Here is a 27099-nt window from a genome sequence, read left to right as displayed (position 1 = left end):
GCTGAATACTAATGCAGAATGTCACAATGTTCAGATTTATATTTATGCAATAATTAGTACACCCTGTATCATATATTTTACTCGTCACTAATACTTGCTACTTTGTATCACAGAAAATCCCAAAAAAAATGGAAGTTTATGGCTGTAAAAAAATGTGGAAATGGGGTGTGAAAACTTCAAGCCTCTGAATATATAACACCCCCTGAATACATAGTGGAACTATGCTTGTCATTGGCTGCTGTGCTCACGTTATCATACTAAGGACTTTGCCATCCCGGTCACTATCTATACAGAGCAAAGAGGCAGAAAAAATGTCATTTTGGCTGCTGCACTCTGCATAGGCAGCACAGGGAGGACAACTTCTGTGCATGGTGACAAGACGATACGATCCAGAGTCACATAGATCACTTCAGAGTGTGGGTGAAGGAGGGAAAGATAAGACATATTGAGCCCCCAAAGAATTTGGTGTACGAGGCAGCCGACCTGGTGTGCCCCCAGGTGATGGCGGGGAGGAGAGACTGACGTCTTGTCTTGGCTCCATGTTTCTGTCCAGGTGCAGTGACCATCACCCCGCAGGACCAGCAGTGGGTCGGGGCCTGGTGGCTCGGTTACCTGATCGCTGGAGTCATCAGCGTCCTCGCCACCATCCCGTTCTGGTTTCTACCAAAGGAGCAGCCAAAATCTGAGCCCCGGAAGAACTCGAGCACCCCGTCCGAGCAGTCCAGGTTCATCCTGGAGGAGCTGAGAGACCAGAAGGTTCCCCAGGACCCGGGACAACTGCTGACCATGGCCAGAGGTAGAGGGGGCGCTAATACTTATCCAGGGCTTCTCCTGCCGTACATAGCCGTATACAACCTCTATAGCGTTCAGGGAGATGTCCCACCACTGCCACCAATCATCAGGGGCCGGCGCTACTGATCCCACCGCTGCCACCAATCATCAGGGACTGACACTACTGTCCCACCGCTGACACCAATCATCAGGGACTGACACTACTGATCCCACCGCTGACACCAATCATCAGGGACTGACACTACTGATCCCACCGCTGCCACCAATTATCAGTGACCGCTCTACTGATTCCACTGCTGCCTCCAATCGTCAGGGACTGACACTACTGATCCCACTGCTGCCACCAATTATCAGGGAACGGCACTACTGATCCCACCACTGCCACCAATCGTCAGGGGCCGGCACTACCGATCCCACCACTGACACCAATCATCAGGGACTGACACTACTGATCCCGCCGCTACCACCAATCGTCAGGGGCCAGCACTACTGATCCCACCACTGCCACCAATTATCAGGGACCGGCGCTACTGATCCCACCACTGCCACCAATTATCAGGGACCGGCACTACTGATCCCACCGCTGCCACCAATTATCAGGGACCGGCACTACTGATCCCACCGCTGCCACCAATTATCAGGGACCGTCACTACTGATCCCACCGCTGCCACCAATCATCGCGGACTGGCACTACTGATCCCACCGCTGCCACCAATCATCAGTAGTCACACACTTGGCTGACAATTGATGGACGGGTCGTGACTGCTGTTAGGTTATTGGGCGTTGCCCTGTGACCGTATAGTATATACTCCTCCGATCACAGCACATGGGTATATACAGCTCTGACAAACATTAAGAGCCCTCTGCACAGTGTTCAGTTTGTCTGATTTTCCTCTTTATATTTCTGAGTAAAATGTAAATTGCTCTTTTATTCTATAAACTCCTGACGACATGTCTCCGAATGTCCAAGCAATTTTGTATTTATTATCAGAAAATGAGAAATGGTCAAAATAACAAAAAAATGCAGAGTGCTTGTAGACCTCAAATTGTTCTGTCCCCACATGAGTCGAATGGAGGTGTAGCTGAGTGGGGCTGGGAGAGATTCCTACCTTCCGTTTCCTCAATGTAGAGCAGACAGGACCATTGTTGCTGTTTTGCTGTTCATGCGTCCAGAGAGATGATACACACCAGATATTGTGAAGTCCAGACTTGTTTATTGGAGATCTGGACATACAGCGTGTGATTGGTAATGCAGTACTTCTCCAGAAATGCAGGTGTAACAACCCAGGTGGTACAGCAATGTGTGTGCAGCAAGGCGTGCAACGAAGTGTGTGGTCAAAAAACTGATGCCTTTCATAGCCCGTACAGGCAAGTCTCTCCCAAGAGAAAATGAAACTAATAATGGCAGCTAACAGAAAAAGAAGCAGTGACCTTGACCAGGAAGTGGAAGGCATGTACTAAAAATAATTAGCTGCAGTCTGCTATACAGAAAAAGGACAGCAGGTGGCAGCAGACCAAATGCAAAACTGAATACGAAGAAAGGTAACATAACACAATTATATAAGCATACAATAATAACCTTAGATGGGACAGCACACTCCCCGTCTGAAATTCCGTAAGGGATTTCACTATATTAATGTTTTTGTGTAAGTAAAGTTCAATAACCTAGAAAGGGAACAAAAGTATGCATGCACTCACCGTTCTCTTTAAATGATTCACTTTATTTCATATTGACAAAGCATAGGCATCGGCACGGGAGAGATGTAAAACGACGGACGGAGGTCCGTCGTTTTACATCTCTCCCGTGCCGATGCCTATGCTTTGTCAATATGAAATAAAGTGAATCATTTCAAGAGAACGGTGAGTGCCATCCTGCAGTCTTTTTCTACTACAGTATGATATTTCATGTTTTTCTCATATGGATAGAGCACCCGTTCAATAAGGGTTATAGGTGTCACATTCATAGCGGTTACAAGTAGCCTTGCGGATATTTATTATCCAGGGACAGTGCCGGATGTTTGTTTCTTTCCTTGGACAAATATGCATGCAATAATAACAACTTCAAAATGAGATAGATGACAGTCAGTTCTTGAGACAATCCAATGAGGCCCATCTTCGAATCGGAGGAGCCGCACTAGGCCAAGCTGTCTCCGACCCAATGGTAATCCAATGGACGAAGTAGTAGGGCAGTGTTCTGTTTGTGCTTCATCCTACCGGAACGTTCTCAAATGGTAGTGATTTATGGCAAACATGCCAACCGTGACAGTCTTTGTCTCCACGTGAGCTGAGATATGATCTCGCAATGTGGACTAACCTTGCTACAGTCTTAAGAAGTTTCATCCCATTGGAGAAGTATTTGAAGCGTTGGCAACCGAGGCTGGAGGTTGGTTTAGTGTTCGTCGCCAGAGCACTGTGTTGTGAGTTCATTTTCCCCTCCGTCACTGGGGCCTGGTGAACTCCCTATTCTAGTGAAGGAAGGTAGTGAGCCTGATTATCAGGCACCTGGGACTAATGAAGACGATTGGCTGAGTGGAGTCACTGACTGGATTTAAGGCAGCCTACGCCCTTTCTGCCCTGCGGGTGAGTTCTCTGTGGACTCTTGGACACCAGTCTGATTCCTGCTCTCCTAAAGCTAAGTTTTCTGTTTTGCCTTTTTGCATCTAAGATTTGTTTTTGTTTTTCTTGCTTTTTGGATTCTGCCACTCCCTGCTGGAGTGTGCAGTGTTCCGTGAGCTCTGTCTTCTGAAAGTACCTGAGTGCTGATTTAGTTTTTGAAGCTTAGTTGCTTCAGGGCCATTTTTATATCAGCTTGTTGGCTTTTGTCTCTGATAGGGTTTTGGCAGATTGCAGACAGCAGCCTTCCTATCCGTTCCTATCTAGGTAGTTTTTGGGCCCCGTCTTTGCTCAGCCTGTCTTTCAGTCTGTGTAAGTGTTTTCATCTTGCCTCACCGTCATTATATGTTGGGGGCTGCCTATTGCTTTGGGGTCTGCTCTGGGGCAGTTAGATTTCCCCTTTCCTTCTTTAGGCCTATGTATCTCTCCGGCTGTGATCGAGGGGTCTAGGGCATCGTAGGAACCCCCCACGGCTACTGCTAGTTGTGTTGATAGGTTCAGGGGTCTGCAATCTGATAGTTGCCAACTTCTCTGGTTTTCAGGACTTAGCTAGCATTTCTGTTTTTGCCTCCTACGGTGACTCAATCATAACAGCACTGACCTCAGAGCGGACTTCTGGATCGCCATCCGGATCCTGGATGCTGAAGACTTCCTGGAAACGTTCACTTCCCTTCTGTTCCAACAGAAACTTAGGACCTGAAAGTCAAGAAGAGTTAGCAAAGGACCTTATATACATAGGTCTAGTGGCATGGTCAGCTGGATTAAGTTCAGATGAGATATAGTGCCATTGTTCAGGCTTGGAAGACCTCCTTATTCTCTCGATGCGGTTACTGACGTACATGTAGAAGCGCCTTGTTTCATTGTAGATGTAACCTAAGACAACCTTACTGTCGCTGTAGTATTGCACGTCATCTATGTTGGTGTCCAGCTTGTTCTGTATAAAGTCTGCGAGTTTTACCGCAAGCACAGTCGCACAGAGTTCAAGCCTGGGAATAGTGTGGTCAGGCTTGGGAGCCAACTTAGCCTTACCGAAGACGAACCCAACGTGATCTTGATTGTCGGGTCCCGTCACCTTCAGAAAGGCAACTGCTGCAATGGCCTCCGTGGATGCGTCCGAGAACACATGGAGTTCCTTCCTAGTGCTATCAGCGAGTGAGGTTCTGGAGTAGCATCTCGGTATGTGGAACTCATCCAAGGCACACAAAGACTGCTTCCAGGTTTCCCATTTTGGTTCCTTCTCAGGAGGGAGTGGGGCATCCCAGTCCTTGACAGATTCGGGAAGCTGTCTCAGAAGGGATTTACCTTGTATGGTAATTGGTGCTACGAATCCCAGTGGGTCATATAAGCTATTCACCACTGACAGGACGCCACGTTTAGTGAATGGTTTGTCTACACAGTTTATTTGGAAACTGAAGGTGTCGACTGACAGGTTCCACCTCAAGCCTAAGCTTAGGCTAGTTTCACACTTGCTTTTTTTTGCAGCGCGTTTTTCCCGCAAAAAAACGCATTGAAAAAACGCATACATAAGCATACAACTGCTGCGTTTTTTTCAAGCATTTTTATGAGCATGCATGAAAAAAACGCAGCGTTTTTATGCGTTTGTATGCGTTTTTAGCGCGTTTTTACCGCGTTTGCGTTTTTTTCCAACATTTTTAGGTGGCCCCTCACACTACCCAAACCATGACTTTACTAACCCTAACCCTGACCCTAACCCTAACCCTAACCCTGACCCTAACCCTAACCCTAACCCTGACCCTAACCCTTAACCAAATCATACTTAACCCTAACCCAAACCCTAAACCCTAACTAACCCTAACCCTAACCCTAACCCTGACCCTAACCCTAACCCTAACCCTAACCCTGACCCTAACCCTAACCCTGACCCTAACCCTTAACAAAACCATACTTAACCCTAATCCTGACCCTAACCCTGACCCTAATCCTTAACAAAACCATACTTAACCCTGACCCTGACCCTAACCCTAACCCTGACCCTAACCCTAACCCTAACCCTGACCCTAACCCTAACCCTAACCCTGACCCTAACCCTTAACAAAACCATACTTAACCCTAATCCTGACCCTAACCCTGACCCTAATCCTTAACAAAACCATACTTAACCCTAACCCTGACCCTAACCCTAACCCTGACCCTAACCCTAACCCTAACCCTGACCCTAACCCTAACCCTAACCCTAACCCTGACCCTAACCCTTAACAAAACCATACTTAACCCTAATCCTGACCCTAACCCTGACCCTAACCCTTAACCAAACCATACTAAACCCTAACCCTGACCCAAAACCCAACCCTAACCCTGACCCTGACCCTAACCCTAAACCCCCTTAACTAACCCTAACTCTAACTCAAACCCCTAAATTCCATGGTTAAAAAAAAAAAACGCATATGCAAAAAAACGCTTACATGAGCATGCCAGTGCGCACATATGCGCATCCATAGGCTATAATGGCCCTTTTTAGCGCAAAACGTGCGCATATGTGCGCATGCGCTTTTTTGCAGGGCCAAAAAATGCAACATGATGCGTCTGGAAAATCCAATCGCACACCCCAAAAAAACGCAGCGCATGAAAATCGCATACATGCGCTTACAAGCGCGCAAGTATGCGCACCCATGTTAAAGATAGGGGAAAAAACGCATGCGCAGGTTAGCGTTTTTTTCCAGCGCTAAAAAACGCAAATGTGAAACCAGCCTTATCTGCACAAGCGGACAGTCTGGTCCCAGGTCTATGTCCTTGAATCCCGGTGCGTGGTCACTTGAATCAAAGGATGTCATGACAGCCAGGCTGTTTGAAGCAATTTTGTGCAATCTAAGCTTGGCTCGTACAGCATACCTTGGGTCCTCTTGAGTAGATCGATAGCCGCTTCTTCTGTGGGTAGAGATTTTAGTCCGTCATCTACATAGAAGTCTTTCTCTACACAGTCTCTGGCATCTGTTCCATATTCGGTCTCTCCTTGTGCGGTTCTCCGCAGGCCATAGGTTGCCACTGCGGGGGAAGGGCTGTTCCCGAATACGTGCACCCTCATGCGATACTCCACCATCTCTTTGCTGGCAGGGCTGTGGAGTCGGAGTCATGGAGTCGGAGTCGGTGCTCATTTTGGTGGAGTCGGTATAAAATGGACCGACTCCGACTCCTAAAATATATAATAAATTAGGTACAGTAATTCAATGCAGAATGTGCTGAATATTTTTTCATAGGAATTTGGGAAAGTTATGAAATGTCCTATAAATGACTGTTCTATTCCTGATCTAAGGCTACATTCACACACAGCGTTTTTTTGAGGATACGTTTTTCAGCTGCAAAAGCCGATCAGCTTTTTAAAAAACCGCATCACCTGAAAGGTTTTTGAGCTCATAGATAATGTTTTCAATAGCAAAAGCAGATTAGATATCTGCTCTATCTATATATCCATTTATCCATATCTGTCTATCCATATCATATCTGTACCAAAAAGAATGAAAGCCAGATAGCACACAGACTGACACTTCCTGCCAGGCAAAGGAGGAGGAAAGAGCGTCTCAGACATCAGTGACAAGATATTTTGTGTAACAATGACAGCAGATATGTCTAACAGACGGCTCCTCCAGCTTGTTGTGAAGGACGGTGCACCATTATCACTATTGGCACGACCAGCTTTTACAGCTCTTAATGGAGAAATGGCCGCAAACTTGGTGTTTCTCTGGAAAGAGAAAGTATTAGAAAATTAGTGATTGAAGAAGCCCTTAACCAAAAGGAAGATCTTAAAGAATCTCAAAAGATGCTTCATGTTTCTTACAATGGACGCCTGCACACGTCACAGAGTGAACTATTTTGCTATCAACGTTCGATATGTTTGTGACAACAAAAATTGTTACTAAGACGCTGGCAGTAAAAGATCCTAAAGCTCATCACAGCAGCCGGTGTCTCCAGGCCTTAGTGGAAAAAGTTCTGCAAGATTACGAACTCAAAAAGAACAGGTTCTTGCTATTGTAACGGACAATGCTTCACACATAAGTACAATTACACTGATGAGTGAGAATAATGAACAACAGCTAGAGGAACATTTAGGATTCAGTGTGTATGAGATGAAGGCCACAGTGCTGTTCATGTAACTGAGGAACAAACAGATATTACTACAGAAGAACAGCAAAATTATACTGTAGAATTAGATGATCTTGTTGAAGCTGCTTCACACCACTTTCATATTCATCACATGCGCTGTGTTGTGCACATGCTGCCGCTGGCAATAAGAGACAGTCTGCAAGAGGGACATGCTGGAACTCTAATTAGCAAAGTGAGGAGGAGATTGGCTATTGCTGCCAGAACCCTGAAAATTGATTCCATCTGGAAGAGATGTGCTGGGAAAGGGCAATTGTTGATCAACTAAAACCGTTTCTTATAGATATGGTGGACCCTCAGGTAACCCTAAATGAAGGTCAATGGACACAGGTGGCTGAATTGAAGGAATTGCTTTACCACCCATTTACCATTTACCATGACTAAAAAAATTACAAGCTGAGGATTTAACTCCTGGCATTTTCATTACGAAGTGGAAGAACTTGCTATTTTGCCTGTCCCAAAGAGGAGGTTTAATCGCAGATGGCATTTCTACTTCAATGAAACGGAGAGAGACACAGCTATTGGAAAATACAATTCTTCTGGCAGCTGATTATGTGGACCCGAGTCATCGTATACTGCTGGATGATCAACAGCTTACTAAAGGAAAAGAAGCTCTGACTGAGGTAGCAGTTAGGATCAGTGGCCTACAGGAGGACTGCCAGGCGCAAGTGCTACTGACAGTGCTACTGCTGCCATATCTTCATCCTCATCAGATGAGGAGTTTGACTTTGACAAGTATTTGTATGATATGGAGCAGGCAAAGTGTTGCCGCAAGGAAAAAGATTTCACTCCGTCTCCTATAGCAGCAGATTGACCAGATTTCAGCAAAATGTTTCACTTGTTCTCAAAGAAATAGAAAAATTCAACCGTTCATCAAACCTGACTGTGCAGGAGGCAATTCCTTTATACCCGGAAATTGCTAGAGATGTTCCCATGTGGTTACGGCTTTGCCTCCAACCCAAGTTACTGTAGAGAGGTCGTTCTCTGGCCTTAAAATTATTAGGTCAGATGTGAGGTCACCTATGAAGGAGGATCTGATGGAGGCGATTCTATTTCTTAGAACAAATTCATAGACTGCACAAATGTTATTTAGTATGTTTTTGTTGAAAACTGTTTTTTACCACTTACATAGTTTATTACATAGTGTTATATATATATACTATATATACACACACTATATATCTATCTATATATATATATATATAATATCGATATTACATAGTGTATTACATATTTACAATTTATTACAGTTTTTTGTGTTCTAAAGTTGTATTCCAATAAATAGATATTATGTTCTATCTAAATATCTTGATTATTGGATCATAGAAATGATTTAATGTCTGATGTTCACATTGTACTACAATACATTTTTCACTTAAATATAAGCAATATATGTGGGAGTCGGAGTCGTGGAGTCGGTGTAAGGGAAATTGAAGAGTCGGAGTCGTAGGTTTGGCTTACCGACTCCACAGCCCTGTTTGCTGGGGTCATTGTCCTTGTACCACAGGAACCTGAGGAAATTCCTATGCTCCTCTCTGACTATGAAACAGTGGAACATCTGTTCAATGTCAGCGGTGATGGCGATGGGCTCTTTCCGGAACCTCATCAACACTCCTACTAGGTTGTTTGTAAGATTAGGAACCGTGAGGAGGACATCGTTGAGAGATACGCCTTGATGTTTGGCGCTTGAATCAAAGACAACTCTGATTTGCTTAGGTTTCCGTGAGTGATGTACTCCGAATGAGGGTAGGTACCAGCACTCCTCGTTTTCCTTTAAGGGAGGCGCTGGCTCCGCATGGTTATTCCGGAATATCTTGCTCATGAAGTTGACAATGTGTTCTTTCATCTCCGGTTTGTTGCTAAGTGTGCGCTGGAGAGAGTTGAATCTGGACAAGGCTTGATCACGATTGTTCGGGAGTCTTACCCTGGTAGCTCAGAAGGGTAGGGGAAAAACCCAGTGATTGGTCTCATCCTTAAGGAACTCATTGTCCATTATACTGACAAATTCCTTGTCTTCCATTGACGGGGCTACTTGTGACGAACGACCCACCACCGTTTGTCCAAATACGGAGGCGACTAACGGGGGTCCCGCTGCCACCAAAACGCGACGGACAGCGGACCCTGTGTCACCACTATGTCACAGTCCCACCACTGACACGGGTGTATCAGCGGACGGAGGGACGAGACACAATGCCGGCACACGGCTATCACAGGCACAGTTGGGGCTTATCTTAGTTATCCCACCACTGGCACCATGTGACAAAAATATCCAGCAAGCTACTCTCGCTCTACAATTTGCAGCAGGGGGAGTTTAATTTGGATGCCCCACCACTGCTATCAATCTTCCAAGTACTGCGGGGATTTATGTATATCCCACTTTCTCAGTTCCACTTTGGAACTCGCAGCTCTCCGGCGCCCCCCTTACCCTCAGGTCAGTCAGGGAACTGCACCTAGGATAATTAGTCGCCGGATGGGCTGCCTGTTGTGAACCGGCAATTAGGCTTCTGCAGTAAGGGAATTATCAATGCTGTGGCCGCAGCCCCTTATTCAGCAATATAAGACCCTTCTGTACTGCCAGCAAGCCGCAATAGCCGTACACAACGCGCTGCCACCAGTCACGGTTACTTAATTCACAGTGTTAAATTAAGAGGGTCCGTGGCAAACCCCTTGAATTAGTAGCGATTATCTATCAAAGGCGTATAGTTCGATTCTTAGAGCATAGAGACAGAACTAAATAATTTTATCATTTATTCCCCGAAAAAGTAGGGCAGTGGTTACAGATAAAAGTTGCTATAAAATTGAGACATAAAATATGTACATTAGACAAGTATAAAGCAAAGTGGATGAAAGAAGAAGGTACACTCACATTTAGTCAATTGTTGTTAGGCATCCCATGTGGCTTTAAGGGGGGTGGAGGCGGAGCTGCACGTCTCTGCTCATCTGGGTTCTGCTCAGCACAAGGATTGGAGCTCTTCTGTGCTGGTTTTGCCAGGGAATGCCTTATAGACTTTCCTATGTGACATCACGGAGAGGTGCATTCTGGGTTGATCCCACCTCTCTCATCCAAGTTATATTTTGGCTACAAAACTTAGATTAGCTATAACTTTATGGGAGAAGCTGGTATGGACTCGTCAGTGGTATCATGTTTCCCAGCGTAATGAGCCTATCAAGAAAACATCAAACATCTATGCGATATGACCGTCCATTTGGGGACAAATCATATCTCATGTTCTGGACAGGGTAGAACTTCGAAAGATATGCGGTATCGAAGCTGGGACCGCTCAGGTTACAAAAATATGATTTTCATATCTCTACTTGGTACGGTTTTCGAAGGGCAGGCTCTTAAAGGTTTACTTCTAACCTTTATTTCAAACAAAGACCTTTTTCCCGTACTTTTTTTTTCCCAGCTGAGAGAAGCCAAATGGTGTGACAGGAAGTTGGTTTATGGCACTTGGGGGGAAGGGAAGCTGCTGCAGTGTGCAATGTAACTGAGACACTGGCAGGCAGCTTCTCACAAAATGGAGGATTTGTAGCACATTCCAACAGAAAACATATCTTGCAGACATTGTACATCACACCTCCCCCCTTAAGAGAGCGCTAAGGAGGCATTACCTCTTGGTAATCGGCCATGCGCACCTCAGCGGGTTCGCCCCGGCGGGACAACCCATCGGCATTGCCGTTTTCACTGCCCTTCCTGTGTTTTACAGTGAAGTCGTACTGTTGAAGGGCAAGGCTCCAGCGGAGCAACCTTCCATTGGTTCCGGACACTGTGTGCAACCAACTCAGAGGGTTGTGGTCAGTTACCACTGTGAAGGCGCGCCCGTACAGGTAGGGCTTCAAATGTTGCAGTGCCCACACCATGGCCAGACACTCCTTCTCGATGGTCGAGTATGCCACTTCCCTTGGCAAAAGTTTCCGCCTCAGGTACAACACGGGGTGCTCTTGGTCCCCCGAGTCGACCTGGCTAAGCACAGCACCGAGGCCAAACTCGCTGGCGTCGGTCTGTACCAGAAATGGGTGACTGCTGTCGACTGCTCTCAACACTGGAGAGTTGCACAGGGCTGCTTTCAAAGCTTGGAAAGCCGCCTCACAGTCATCTGTCCAGTTGACTGTTTGGGGTAGCCTCTGCTTGGTGAGGTCAGTCAAGGGTTTGGCAAGGGCGCTATAGTCCTGTACGAACCGCCTATAGTACCCTGCAGTGCCCAAGAAGGACTTCACCTGTTTCTTGGTCCTGGGGGTGGGCCAGGACACGATTGCGTCCACATTTTCTGGCTCCGGACCCATGGAACCCCCGCCTACCCGGTGCCCCAGGTAGTGGACCTCGCGCATGCCCATCTGGCACTTTCCCGGCTTGATAGTCAGGCCTGCCTGGTGAAGACGCTTGAGCACCTCCTGGAGGTGCTGAAGGTGTTCCTTCCAGGTGGAACTGAAGACGGCAATATCGTCTAAGTACGCCACCGCGTACTCCTCCAGTCCCCGAAGCAGGTGGTTGACCATCCGCTGGAAAGTGGCAGGGGCATTTTTCATGCCGAAGGGCATGACTGTGGACTCGTACAGTCCAAAGGGGGTGATAAAGGCGGATTCCTCCTGCGCCTCAGGGCTCAGGGGAATCTGCCAGTATCCCCGACTCAAATCCATGATGGATATGTACTTGGCTTTCGACAACCGCTCAAGCAAATCCTCGATGCGCGGCATTGGGTGGGCATCAGAGGTTGTGATGGCGTTGAGCCCCCTGTAGTCCACGCAGAACCGCGTGGTTCGATCCTTTTTAGGCACGAGGACTACAGGTGAAGCCCACGCGCTTTTTGACCGTCGAATCACCCCCAGCCTTAACATCTCATCGATCTCTTGGCGCATGACTTGTTGCACCGCTTCAGAGATCCGATAGGGTGTACGCCGTAATGGGGCGTGATTCCCGGTGTCCACCTCATGAACCGCTAACTCCGTCCTCCCCGGTTGGTTGGTGAACACGACCCGGAAGGGTTCCAGGGTGGCCATCAACTGCAACCGCTGGGATACGGTTAGCGAACCACTTATCTCCATGTCCTCAATGGACCCATCGGCCTTGGCCTGGGCCAGCATGTTCAGGAGGGGATCTTCCTCCCCATCCTCTGGCAGATTGCAGACCGGTAGGACGCAAGCTTCACGTTCGTAGTGCGCCTTCAGCATGTTGACGTGAAAGGCCTTGCGCCTACCCCGAGCATGGTCAAGCGTGACCACGTAGGTGACCGGGTTGAGCTGTTGGTGGACGACGTACGGGCCTTCCCAGGCTGCCTGAAGCTTATCCATTGGTACAGGGACCAGCACCCACACCTTTTGACCCACCTGGTAGGTCCGCTCCCGGGCGTTCTGGTCGTACCAGCGCTTCTGGTCAGCCTGAGCCTGCGTCATGTTGTCATGCACCAACTGCGTCAAGGTCTGCATCTTGTCACGGAAGCGCATGACATAATCCACGATGGACACTTCTGTGGGGTTTGGCTCATCTTCCCAGGATTCTCTTATCAACCCAAGGGGTCCCCGGACTCGCCTGCCATACAGGAGCTCGAAGGGGGAGAACCTGGTCGAGGCCTGTGGAACTTCTCTGTAAGCGAACAGCAGGTGTGGGAGGTACCGCTCCCAGTCGCGCCCTTGGGTCTCAACCAGTATGCGGAGCATCTGTTTGAGGGTACCGTTGAAGCGTTCACACAAGCCATTAGTCTGTGGGTGATACGGACTCGATACCAGGTGCGTCACCTGCATTTTCTCACAGAGAGCCTCCAATAGGCGAGACATGAATTGGGGCCCCTTGATCGGTAAGCATCTCCCTGGGAAATCCTACCCTTGAAAAGATGGTCACCAGTGCGTCAGCCACCTTATCTGCCCTGGTTGAAGACAGAGCTACTGCCTCTGGGTACCGGGTAGCGTAGTCTACCACGGTGAGAATGTAGCGCGGTTTCCGGAGCTGCTGGGTACGGCCAGCGGGCCTACGATGTCCACCGCGATTCTCTGGAAAGGCTCCTCTATCACCGGCAAAGGAATAAGGGGAGCCTTAAGAGCAGGCCCTGCCTTACCCACTTTTTGACAGGTGGCACAGGAGCGGCAGTAGTGTGTTACATCTGTCCCCATCTTGGGCCAATAGAAGTGTTGAGACAGCCGTGCCTTTGTTTTGCCGATCCCCAAGTGTCCAGCGAGTGGAATCTCATGGGCAATCCGCAACAACTCAGTTCTGAACTGATAGGGGACGACCAACTGTCTTTCCCTCAACCACTCCTTTTTAGGATCTCCGGGTACTGTCTCCCAGTACAACCTTCCTCGTTCCCAGAACACCCTCTCCTTATCAGACTCGGAGGTGGGCGTCTCGGCGAGACCTCTCAATTTCTCCAGGCTGGCATCTGAATGCAGAGCAGCCTGGAACTCCATGCTGGAGGCTGCCAGAAGTGACGTCAGGGTACCTCCTTTACTGGGACCCTCTGGAACCGGCTTTGGGTTCACCTCTGGTGCAGTCTCTCCTGTAGCAGCAGAGGGTCCAGAAGACAGTGCGTTACCTGCGATCTGGGCACTCTGACTGCGTGTGACAGCTGCTATGTACGCTGCCTCCCTGGGGATTTCTACAGACCCACCAGCCGGTGCTGCCCTGGGCTCTACCTCCCCATCCACCCCCAACACTTCAGGAGCAGTGCTACATTTGGGCCAGTTACCTTCCTCGGTGGCACTGGTCAGCTGCATGGCATTACCTTCCTCATGGTCCCCATGCACCTCCCCATTTCCTTGAGCACCGTTGCTTGCTCCTGCCAGGGGTTCCTCAGCCGTCTCACTCCGCAGAGTGACGGGGCTGAGCACTTCGGTACCTGTGGACACATCTACCGCTTCAAAGAAAGGGTTAACAGGTTCAGTCGGCACAGATACATCAACATCATCATCATCCTTCCTAGGAGAAGAATGGTTATCAGCTTGCTTTGGCACATTCACATCAGCATCAGCATCATACCTGGGGAAAGAATGGTTGTTAGTTGCATCATTACTCATCAAGGCATTAGCAGGTAACACATTCAGTTTCCCAACATCAACATCATCAGGGTTAACGTTACCCTTATTATCAGTTTGGGGAAGGGTGTCAGGGACATAGTATGCAACCATCCGCCCCAAGTCAGTCCCCAATAAAACATCAGTGGGCAAATTTTCAGACACTCCCACCTCCCTCAACCCGCTCCCAGCACCCCAATCGAGATAAACCCGGGCCACTGGCAAGGGACAATGGTTGCCTCCAATCCCGGTGACAGTCAGGGTTTCCCCCTCAACAAACTCTTCAGGGGCCGCCAGTCCAGGACGGATGAGTGTTCGTTCAGCCCCGGTGTCCTTGAGGCCTGTAGCAAGACGGGCCCCCACCTGAACAGGTTGAACGTTGTCGTCAGCCCTCCCAACCACACCTCCCACCAAAAGAACAGAGGCGTTGGGCCCGGGGGCCTTGGCTGGGGGGTTCTTCGGCCTATTCGGACAGGTGTAAAAGAAGTGACCAGGCCGCTGGCAGTGGTGACACGGGCGACTGTCAGTAGCCGGCCTGTTGTTGGCAACAGGGACAGGGCCTCCGGAGGGACGGCTAGCTGGGGCACTGGGGTTGGTTGCAGGCTTACCCCCTTTCCAGCTGGTGGCGACTGGCCTCCGCGTCTCGGGCTTCCGGTTGGCCTCGTAGTTGTCAGCGATCTGCGCCGCTTTGTCCGCGTTCATTGGTTCGCGGTCCAGGATGAACTGTCGGACCTCAGCTGGGCAGAGATGCAGGAACTGGTCTTTGATCATCAGGTCCCGTAGCTGCTCAAAGGATTCAACGGACAGTCCATGGATCCACTGGTCAAAGTGGGTCCTGAGTCCTTGCACCACATCACTGTAGCTATCATGTGGGCCACGTTGGAGGTGCCGGAACTTCTTTCGGTATACCTCAGGTGTCAGCCGATATTTGGCGATCAGCGCCTCCTTTATGGCGTGATAGTCGTCATCATCATGCGCTTGCGGAAGAGAAGCAAACGCCTCCAGAGCTTTGCCTTTTAGCCCTGGGGTCAAGTACCTGGCCCATTGGTCTTCGGGCAGTCGGTACTGTCTGCAGGCTTTCTCAAAGGCTCGCAGAAACGTGTCCAAGTCCCCATCCTTATCCATCACGGGAAAATGCTCTGGCCGGGGTTTAGGAGTCTGGACGCTGCTGGGCTCACTGCGTCGAGCTGTGGGGGCATTCCACCCCCCTCGGAGCATCTCCAGCTCATGGGCTCTCTGAGCTTCTGCTTGGCGCTCGGCTCTCTCCTGAGCTTGCTGGATCAGCTGCAGACGTCCAACATGGTCTTCGGCAGGGAGTTGCTGTAGAGCCAATTGCAGATAGGGGTCCAGGACTTCCTGGCTTGCGGTCTGCACCATCTGGACCCCTGCGGCTGCACCATCGGCATTGGTGCTGCCTTCTGCGCCCTGGCTCTCTTCCCATTGCACTAGAGCCGCGACCAACTGGGCTTTGGTCTTGTCGGCGACATCAATCTGCTTTGACGTGCACAGGGACCTCAGGATGTCCTTATTAAGCTGCTTATAATAAGATTCTCCCCACGTAGCCATGGTTGCCAAATAAAAGATAGAAAAGAAAAATGAATAAATGGGAGGGAATACTTGTACGTACACACAAATGTCGCAGAACTAGTAACCACTGAGTCTGTTCTCCAAAACCTATGATGCAGGATTCCGGCAGGAACCGTGCAGGTTTTTAGTGAGAGGAATGATTGCTCAAACCAAATCACTAATGCTCTAGGATTATCCCACCGCTGCCACCAATATGTGACGAACGACCCACCGCCGTTCGTCCAAATACGGAGGCGACTAACGGGGGTCCCGCTGCCACCAAAACGCGACGGACAGCGGACCCTGTGTCACCACTATGTCACAGTCCCACCACTGACACGGGTGTATCAGCGGACGGAGGGACGAGACAATGCCGGCACACGGCTATCACAGGCACAGTTGGGGCTTATCTTAGTTATCCCACCACTGGCACCATGTGACAAAAATATCCAGCAAGCTACTCTCGCTCTACAATTTGCCGCAGGGGGAGTTTAATTTGGATGCCCCACCACTGCTATCAATCTTCCAAGTACTGCGGGGATTTATGTTTATCCCACTTTCTCAGTTCCACTTTGGAACTTGCAGCTCTCTGGCGCCCCCTTACCCTCAGGTCAGTCAGGGAACTGCACCTAGGATAATTAGCCGCCGGACGGGCTGCCTGTTGTGAACCGGCAATTAGGCTTCTGCAGTAAGGGAATTATCAATGCTGTGGCCGCAGCCCCTTATTCAGCAATATAAGACCCTTCTGTACTGCCAGCAAGCCGCAATAGCCGTACACAACGCACTGCCACCAGTCACGGTTACTTAATTCACAGTGTTAAATTAAGAGGGTCCGTGGCAAACCCCTTGAATTAGTAGCGATTATCTATCAAAGGCGTATAGTTCGATTCTTAGAGCATAGAGACAGAACTAAATAATTTTATCATTTATTCCCCGAAAAAGTAGGGCAGTGGTTACAGATAAAAGTTGCTATAAAATTGAGACATAAAATATGTACATTAGACAAGTATAAAGCAAAGTGGATGAAAGAAGAAGGTACACTCACATTTAGTCAATTGTTGTTAGGCATCCCATGTGGCTTTAAGGGGGGTGGAGGCGGAGCTGCACGTCTCCGCTCATCTGGGTTCTGCTCAGCACAAGGATTGGAGCTCTTCTGTGCTGGTTTTGCCAGGGAATGCCTTATAGACTTTCCTATGTGACATCACGGAGAGGTGCATTCTGGGTTGATCCCACCTCTCTCATCCAAGTTATATTTTGGCTACAAAACTTAGATTAGCTATAACTTTATGGGAGAAGCTGGTATGGACTCGTCAGTGGTATCATGTTTCCCAGCGTAATGAGCCTATCAAGAAAACATCAAACATCTATGCGATATGACCGTCCATTTGGGGACAAATCATATCTCATGTTCTGGACAGGGTAGAACTTCGAAAGATACGCGGTATCGAAGCTGGGACCGCTCAGGTTACAAAAATATGATTTTCATATCTCTACTTGGTACGGTTTTCACAGGGCAGGCTCTTAAAGGTTTACTTTTAACCTTTATTTCAAACAAAGACCTTTTTCCCGCACTTTTTTTTTCCCAGCTGAGAGAAGCCAAATGGTGTGACAGGAAGTTGGTTTATGGCACTTGGGGGGGAAGGGAAGCTGCTGCAGTGTGCAATGTAACTGAGACACTGGCAGGCAGCTTCTCACAAAATGGAGGATTTGTAGCACATTCCAACAGAAAACATATCTTGCAGACATTGTACATCACACTACTATGTTGTCATCCTTAGTTGTATGAAACACCGATCTTCCCAAGTCGTCTGCATAGGGAGAAGGAATGACATCAGGCAGCTGTATGGGATCTTGAGGCTTCTCTTTCACCTCATAGTGATGAGGGCATGGTTTGCAGAAAGTAGCTCGTCCGTCTCGGCGTACGTAGGTCTTAAAGGTGTTGACTCTTGTTCGGTCTAAGCACACATTTCCTATGATTACCCACCCCAAGTCGAGTCTCTGTGCGTAGGGGGCATAGTCAGGACCATTGCACTGTTGGCGGACCTTATGTATCCTTAAATTGTCTCTGCTGAGCAGAAGTAGGATTTCAGCATCTGAGTCCATAGGTGGGATAACGCTGACTAGGTGCCTTAGGTGTGGTTGGTGGAACGCAGCTTCTGGGGTAGGGATCTCATCCCTTTGGTCGGGTATTTGATCGCATTCGATTAGCGTAGGTAGGGGTATTTCTATGCCTCCGTTGACAGGAGAAGCAATGAAACCTTGTGCCCTTCTGCCGCTGGTCTCTATGCGGCCTGAACAAGTGTTCAGAGTATAGGGCGTTGCTGGTCCCTTGATTCCAAAGGCTTCAAATAACTTAGGTCCAGCTAGGGATCGATTGCTCTGATCGTCAATGATGGCATACATTTTTACTGCCTTCTCTGGTTGCCCTTCTGGATAACCTCTGATTAGGCATATCCTGGCACAGCATTTATCACTTTGGCTCTCCCCACATACTTCTGAGTATGAGCAGGAGACAGCCGTGGTAGACTTGGCGTTATTCTGTGGCTCCCCGCCATGGCTTGTAGCCGGACTAGAGGTATCTGCGACTGCTGGATCGCTGGTGGCTGAGGTTGGATGCAAAGCTGATGGGTGCTTGTCACTATGACATTCTTCACACTTAATGGCAGATTTACAGTCCTTGGCCATGTGTTCTAACGAGGCGCAGCACTTGAAACATACTCCAAGTTCGCTGAGGATTTTCTTGCGCTCCTGCATGGTTTTGGACCTGAAGCCTCTACATTTATTCAGTGAGTGCGGTTTTTTGTGAATGGGACACTCACGATTGAAAGACTTATCTCACGATGGAATAGTGTACTGTTTATCGGCAGTTACTGCAGGTGGTGGCAGGTTAGTCCTTCTGACACTTATACTGCTCCTCAAGTCCTTGCGTCTGTTAGGAGTCAGATTTCTGCCTCTACTTTGCTGAAATCTAGATCCTCACATTCTGCAGCCTCCTGCTCCTCATCTGCTGTAGAGGAGACTGCAGAGGAGATTGCCCTGCGGCAACTTTCTCCAGAGGCTAAGTCCTCTACTCCTGCGTCTGAGCATGCTTATGGGACCAACTCCCATTGGAGTTCGGGAGTCAGGTGTTCAGGTCCTGTGTCAGATCCCATTGGCTCCTCTTGGAGACCTGGAGATTTCCGGAAGGTCCCGTTCGCTATAAAAAGCGTGCATGGCTGTTCCGCCATGCGCTAGTATAGCCATACTTGCTGCTGTATGTTTGTGGATGGATGCATGGACTGGTGAATGACTCATTGGAAAACCCCATTCCTCTGATACTACATCTGTGAGAGTGATTGAGTTATTGCCAGCATCAGCGCCATTGCTCCATTTCCTCAGCAGCTTAGCGTCTGACATCGCGCCTGCTTACCAGTGGTGTCCTGGTGGCACTATCTACGCCGCGCTGCAGTAGCAGCTTATCTGCGCTTTTGCGGTTGCAACGCTGAGCACACTTGTTTTCACGGTAGGTCTCTGCGGGTGTAGTGCGGTTTAACTACTCCGGTGACCGTCTACTGTGTGTGTGCCGCTGAGTACCTGTGCTGCTAACAGGCTCAGCGTACTTTATTCCTGGAGTTGTTTCAGCAGCTCTGTGCCAATAACAGAGACTGCTTGGTGCACCTGGGTGACATTGAACCCTGTGCACATTACCGCCAGATTGCTCTGTCGTCACTTAGCTGCGGTTTTCTATCCTCCGCACGGTGGACCCCGAGTGGCGAAGGCACTTTATTTATATTTTTATTTAGTGCCTTCCGCTACTCCTAACATTATACTAGCGCCAGGGTCTGGCTAGTGATGGCAGATCAGCAGCAACTCATGCAGTGCATACGGCAGCTTGAGAATCGCTTAGTTACCCTTGAGAAGGCTCTTGCCGCTGCACAAGCTACTGATGCTGCTGTACAGGCTCTAACTGATGCAGTAGGCCGTATGTCCGTGTCCACCCTCGCACCGACAGTCACCCACCTCCCGTTACCCGATAAGTTTTCCGGGGATGGCGCCTCCTGTAGGGGCTTCATCAGCCAGTGCTCAATCCACCTGGAGCTACTGGCCGTGCAATTCCCTACGGAACGGGCCAAGGTGGCATCTGTTATTTCCCTACTGTCGGGCAAGGCCTTGGAATGGGTTACGCCTTTGTGGGAGCGCGGTGATCCTGATATTCGGACCGCAGCCCACCTGTTAATGGCCATCAAGCAGGTTTTTCTCGGTCCATGGGTCACACACGACACTTCCCTGCAGTTACTCGCTCTTACTCAAGGATTCCTCTCGGTCAGCCAGTACGCCGTCCGTTTTCGGACACTAGCGTCCAAGTTGGAATGGTCTGATAAGGCCCTTATCCCCGTTTTTTGCCGAGGGCTAGCGGAGCACGTCAAGGATGCTCTCTCTATTAGAGAGATCCCTGCTAGCTTGGAGGAGCTAATTTCTGTCTCCTCACGTATTGACCTCCGTTTTTTGGAGCGCGGTATGGAGCGTGCTCACTCCAAGCGGAGAGCTAGTTTGGCTCTCAAATTTTTTGAGCCTCTTGAGCTGCCTGAGCCAGAGGTTCTACCCCCAGAGCCCATGGAGGTGTCTTGTACCAGTTTTGATACAGCTCCGACTCAAGTGTCCATTTGCGGTTGTCATCATGTCTGTGCTGCTTCTCAGGAAGCCAGCTCTCCGCAATGGTCGGACTCTGAGCCGATCGACGAGACCTTTGTCCCTCCTTATCTTAGGGCTCAGGTTCTCGCCTGGGCACACGCGTCCAATGTGCACAATCATCGGGGCAATATGCAAACCACGAAGCTATTGGCCGGTGCGTATTGGTGGCCCCACAGGGCTTGGGTCATCAAAAAATTTATTCAGGCCTGCGCCTCATGTGCTCAGGATAGCCTTCCTAGGCGGAGAGTGGTGACGACCGCCGACTCACAGCGGCGCTCTGTTGCATCGCCCGCTCCCGCTATCTCCCAGCTGTCCCTCCTGAAACCTGGTGACCTTGCCTGTTATGAATGAGTCACCGAGGAGAAGAAAGCAAAACAAGCTAAGTCACAGAAAACCAGAGAGGTTGGTAACTATGCAGATTGCAGATCCCTGATCCTACCACACAACTAGCAGCAGCCGTGGAGTGTACCTACGATGTTCCTAGACGCTTCATCACAGCCGGAGGACTAAATAAGCCTGAAGCATGAAAAGGGGAAAACTAACTGCCCCAGAGCAGACCCCAAAGGAATAGACAGCCCCCACACATGTATTGATGGTGAAACAAGATGAAGGCACAAACACAGGCAGGAAAATAGGCTGAGCAAATGATGGGGCCAAACTAACTGGAAAGGAAAGGAAAGACACTGTCTGCAACCTGCAAAAAACCCTACAAAAATAATGTCCAACACTTCTGATAGCAAAATTAACCCTGAAGTCACTAGACTTCTCCCACTATATCAGCACTCTGAAATATTCTGAGACAGAGCAAAAAGAGACCAAACTAGTAAGGGACAAAAAGCAAATTGGCAAAATACTGATAAATAAGAGTGGAAATTCAGCACAGCCCCCAGCCGGGGCTGGCTGACCACACAAAAAACTGAATAGACCAACAAAATCAAGTGAGAACATTAGCAGAAAAACTTAGCTTTAGATGACTGGAACAGAGCTGAAAACCAAGAGCTGACAAGCCAGAAGGAATCACCAGCAACTGAATAGGGCGTCGGCTGTCTTAAATCCAATCTGAGACTCCTGAGGTCCAATCATCATCCTCATTCTCAGGTGGCAGATCGCCACCGATCAAATCAGCCTCACTACCTCCTGTTACCAGCAGAGGGAGTCTGGAAGGAAAACTCACAACTGGTGAACCAGAGAATGAACTCACAACAGTACCCCCCCCTTGAGGAGGGGTCACCGAACCCTCATCCACGCCACCAGGCCGATCAAGATGGGTCCGGTGAAAAGCACGAACCAATCTATTGGCATGAATATCGGAGGCAGAGACCCTAGAATTATCCTCCTGACCATAACCCTTCCATTTGACCAAATACTGGAGTCTCCGTCTAACCAAACGAGAATTCAATATTTTCTCTACCTCATATTCCACATTGCCTTCAACCAACACAGGGTCAGGAGGTGCTGCCATAGGAACCACTGGCTCAACAAACCTCTTCAACAGAGATTTGTGAAATACGTTATGGATCTTGAACGTAACTGGAAGAGCCAATCGAAACGAAACAGGATTAAGAATTTCCAAAATCTTATAAGGACCAATAAATCTTGGCTTAAATTTAGGAGATGCAACCTTCATAGGAATATTCTTAGACGACAACCAAACCATATCACCCACTTTAAACCGGGGACCAATGGTCCTGTGCCGGTTGGAAAATCGCTGGGCCTTTTCCTGAGAGAGTGACAACTTATCCACCACTTGGTCCCATATCTGCTGCATTCTCTTAACCACAGTGTCCACACCTGGGCAGGACGAAGATTTCACTTGCCCTGAAGAGAATCAAGGATGAAACCCAAAATTACAGAAAAAGGGTGACATCAAAGTGGCAGAACTAGCTCTATTGTTCAGTGCGAATTCGGCCAAGGGCAAAAATGAGACCCAATCATCCTGATCAGCAGATATAAAACATCTCAAATAAGACTCCATTGTCTGGTGTTATGATTGAGTCACCGTAGGAGGCAAAAACAGAAATGCTAGCTAAGTCCAGAAAACCAGAGAAGTTGGCAGCTATCGGATTGCAGACCCCTGAACCTATCAACACAACTAGCAGTAGCCGTGGGGGGTTCCTACGATGCCCTAGACCCCTCGATCACAGCCAGAGAATTAAATAGGCCTAAAGAAAGAAAGGGGAAGTCTAAACTGCCCCAGAGCAGACCCCAAAGCAAAAGGCAGCCCCCAACATATAATGACGGTGAAGTGTTATGAATGAGTCACCGTAGGAGGCAAAAGCAGAAATACAAGCTAAGTCCAGAAAACCAGAGAAGTTGGCAACTATCAGATTGCAGACCCCTGAACCTATCAACACAACTAGCAGTAGCCGTGGGGGGTTCCTACGATGCCCTAGACCCCTCGATCACAGCCGGAGAATTACATAGCCTAAAGACAGAAAGGGGAAATCTAAACTGCCCCAGAGCAGACCCCAAAGCAATAGGCAGCCCCCAACATATAATGACGGTGAAGCAAGATGAAAACACTAACACAGACAGAAAGATAGACTGAGCAAAGACGGGGCCCAAAACTACCTAGATAGGAAAGGACAGGAAGGCTGCTGTCTGCAATCTGCCAAAACCCTATCAAAGACATAAGCCAACAAGCTGATATGAAAAAAGCCCTGAAGCAGCTAGGCTTCAAAAACTAAATCAGCACTCAGGTATTTTCAGAAGACAGAGCTAAAGGAATACAGCACACCCCAGCAGGGAATGGCAGAAATCCAGAAAAACAAAGCAAAACAAAGTCAAAGCACAAATGCAAAAGGCCGAGCAGCAAACTTAGCTTTAGAGGAGCAGGAATTCACACTGGTCTCCAAGGATCCCACAGAGAAATCACCCGCAGGGCAGAAGGGCGTCGGCAGCCTTATATCCAGTCAGTAACTCCACTCAGCCAGTCATCATCATCAGCCTCAGGTGTTTGATAATCAGGCTCACTACCTTTCTTTACCAGAAGAGGGAGTTCCTCGGGCCTCAGTAATGAAGGGGAAAATGAACTCACAACAGTACCTCCCCCTTGAGGAGGGGTCACCGAACCCTCAACTACGCCACCAGGGCGATCAGGGTGAGCCCGATGAAAGGCACGCACCAATCTTTTGGCATGAATATCAGAGGCAGAGACCCAGGAATTATCCTCCTGACCATAACCCTTCCACTTAACCAAATACTGGAGTCTCCGTCTAGCCAGATGGGAATCCAGTACTTTCTCTACCTCATATTCCATGTTACCTTCAACCAATACAGGGTCTGGAGGTGCCACCCCCGGAACAACAGGTTCAACAAACCTCTTCAACAAAGATTTATGGAACACATTATGGATTTCAAATGTGACAGGAAGAGCCAAACGAAAAGAGACCGGATTAATAATCTCCACAATCTTGTAAGGTCCAATAAATCTAGGCTTAAACTTAGGAGAAGCCACCTTCATAGCAATATTTTTTGATGATAACCACACCATATCACCAACCTTAAACTGGGGACCAATGGTCCTATGTCGGTTGGAAAACCGCTGGGCCTTTTCCTGGGAGAGAGATAACTTATCCACCACTTGGTCCCAGATCTGGTGCATTCTCTCCACCACAGTGTCAACACCTGGGCAGGCAGAGGGCTCCACCTGCCCTGAAGAAAATCGAGGATGAAACCCAAAGTTACAAAAAAAAGGTGACATCAAAGTGGCAGAACTAGCTCTATTATTTAAAGCAAATTCGGCCAAAGGCAAAAATGAAACCCAATCATCCTGATCAGCAGAAATAAAACATCTCAAATATGACTCCAAGGTCTGGTTTGTTCTCTCTGTCTGCCCATTGGTCTGAGGGTGAAAAGCAGAGGAGAAGGACAACTGAATTCCCAGCCTGGAACAAAAAGTTCTCCAAAATCTAGACACAAACTGGACCCCTCTGTCAGATACAATGTTCTCAGGAATCCCGTGCAAATGAACCACCTGTTGTAAAAACAGGGGCACCAACTCAGAGGAAGACGGCAACTTAGGGAGTGGTACAAGATGAACCATCTTAGAGAACCTATCACAAATCACCCAAATAACAGTCATCCTTTGAGAGACAGGCATATCAGAGATGAAATCCATTGAAATATGGGTCCATGGCCTCTTGGGGACAGGCAAAGGCATCAACAACCCACTAGAGCGAGAACACGATTTAGACCGGGAGCACGTCCCACAGGACTGCACAAAATTCCTGACATCACGAGACAAGGAGGGCCACCAAAAAAAACGACTCACCAGATCTCTAGTACCAAAAATACCTGGATGACCAGCCAAAGCAGAGCAATGAACTTCAGACATCACTCTCTTCTTCCACTGGTCAGGAACATACAACTTTCCACTGGGACAGTGCTCAGGTTTATCCTCCTGGAACTCTTCCAGAGCACGTCTCAAATCGGGCGAGATGGCAGAAAGAACTACCCCTTCGCCTAAGATGGTAGCAGGCTTGGTCACCACAGGAGAATCAGCAAAGAAGCTCCTAGAGAGGGCGTCTGCCTTGACATTCTTCGTTCCAGGAAGAAAAGAAACCACAAAATCAAAACGTGTAAAAAAAAAGGCCCACCTAGCCTGTCTAGGGTTCAAGCGCTTAGCCGACTAGGTAAATCAAATTCTTGTGGTCAGTGAGGACCACGACTTGATGCTTAGCTCCCTCCAACCAATGTCTCCACTCCTCAAATGCCCATTTCATGGCCAACAGTTCCCTATTCCCCACATCATAATTACGTTCAGATGGAGAGAACTTTCGGGAAAAGAAAGCACAGGGATTCATTTTAGATGTTACAGGATCCTTTTGGGACAAAACAGCTCCTGCACCAATCTCAGAAGCATCCACCTCTACCTGGAATGGAAGTGAGACATCAGGTTGCCGCAAAACCGGGGCGGAGGTGAATCTTCGATTCAGCTCCTGAAAGGAAGAAACTGCCTCCGGAGACCAATTTAACACATCAGCACCCTTCTTAGTCAAATCAGTCAATGGCTTGGCAATACTAGAAAATTTTGCTATAAATTTCCGATAAAAATTAGCAAAACCCAAAAACTTCTGGAGGGCCTTCAAAGAAGTGGGCTGAACCCAATCGTAAATGGCCTGTACCTTGGCCGGGTCCATTTCAATAGTTGACGGGGACAAAATAAATCCCAAAAAAGAAATCCTCTGTACTCCAAAAAGGCATTTAGATCCTTTGACATACAGGGAATTCTCCCTCAAGATCTGGAACACAGTCCGAATATGTTCCACATGAGAATCCAAATCCTTGGAGAAGATCAAAATATCATCCAGATAGATAATCAAAAATTTATCGACAAAATCTCGGAAAATATCGTTCATGAAGCACTGGAAGACAGAAGGGGCATTAGTGAGCCCAAAAGGCATCACCAGGTACTCAAAATGTCCCTCCGGAGTATTAAACGCCGTCTTCCATTCGTCTCCATGCTTAATGCGAATAAGATTTTACGCCCCCCTGAGGTCAAGCTTGGTAAACCAGCAAGCACCTTTAAATCTGGAGAATAAATCAGAAATCAGGGGTAACGGATACTGATATTTAACAGTAATTTTGTTGAGGGCACGATAATCAATACAAGGTCTTAATGATCCATCCTTTTTGGCTACAAAAAAAAACCGGCACCTAAGGGTGATGAGGATGGTCTAATATGACCCTTCTCCAACGCCTCCTTAATATAGGATCGCATAGCCTCATGCTCGGGTACAGATAAATTGAAGAGCCGACCCTTGGGAAATTTACACCCCGGGCTCAGTTCAATTGCACAGTCATAACTCCTATGAGGAGGCAAAGACGCAGACTCATTCTCACTAAATACATAATAAAAGTCCGCCAAATAATCAGGAACATCATGCGACTGAGGAGAGGTGGAAAACACCGGAGCCTCACTAAAGGCACACCGACAGCCCCAACTCACTACAGACACAGATTTCCAATCCAAAACTGGATTATGAATTTGTAACCATGGAAACCCCAGAACAATAGTATCATGCAGATTATGCAACACCAAAAATCTGCAATTTTCTTGATAGTCTGGGGCGACCCGCATTACCACCTGGGTCCAAAACTGAGGTTTATTTTTAGCCAAAGGAGTAGCATCAATCCCCCTCAAAGGGATAGGCGTCTGCAGAGGTGTCATCGGAAATCCACAACGTTTAGCAAAATCCAAGTCCATTAGGTTTAGGGCTGCTCCCGAATCCACAAAAGCCTTGGCGGAAAATGTGGACAGGGAGCAGATCAGAGTAATAGCCAGAAGAAACTTAGGTTGAACACCCCCAACAGAAAACGTGTGTGCAAAGCGTTTC

General features: G+C 48.4%; 1 protein-coding gene across 1 annotated transcript in view; it reads left to right on the top strand.

Annotated features, from left to right (window-relative positions):
- The window catches only part of SLCO1C1 (solute carrier organic anion transporter family member 1C1), a 245412-nt gene that overhangs the window by 81048 nt on the left and 137265 nt on the right, over nt 1-27099 (top strand). The window contains exon 8 of the mRNA XM_073562346.1: nt 554-796. Within this exon, the coding sequence (XP_073418447.1) occupies nt 554-796 (243 nt within the window). The remainder of the gene's footprint in view (nt 1-553; nt 797-27099) is intronic.

The sequence above is a fragment of the Dendrobates tinctorius genome, unplaced genomic scaffold (genome assembly GCF_039654945.1).
Source record: "Dendrobates tinctorius isolate UK_male_01 unplaced genomic scaffold, ASM3965494v1 ptg000348l, whole genome shotgun sequence".
Lineage (NCBI taxonomy): Eukaryota > Metazoa > Chordata > Amphibia > Anura > Dendrobatidae > Dendrobates > Dendrobates tinctorius.
Note: the sequence above shows the minus strand (reverse complement) of the source record. Positions and strands in the feature narration are given on the sequence as shown.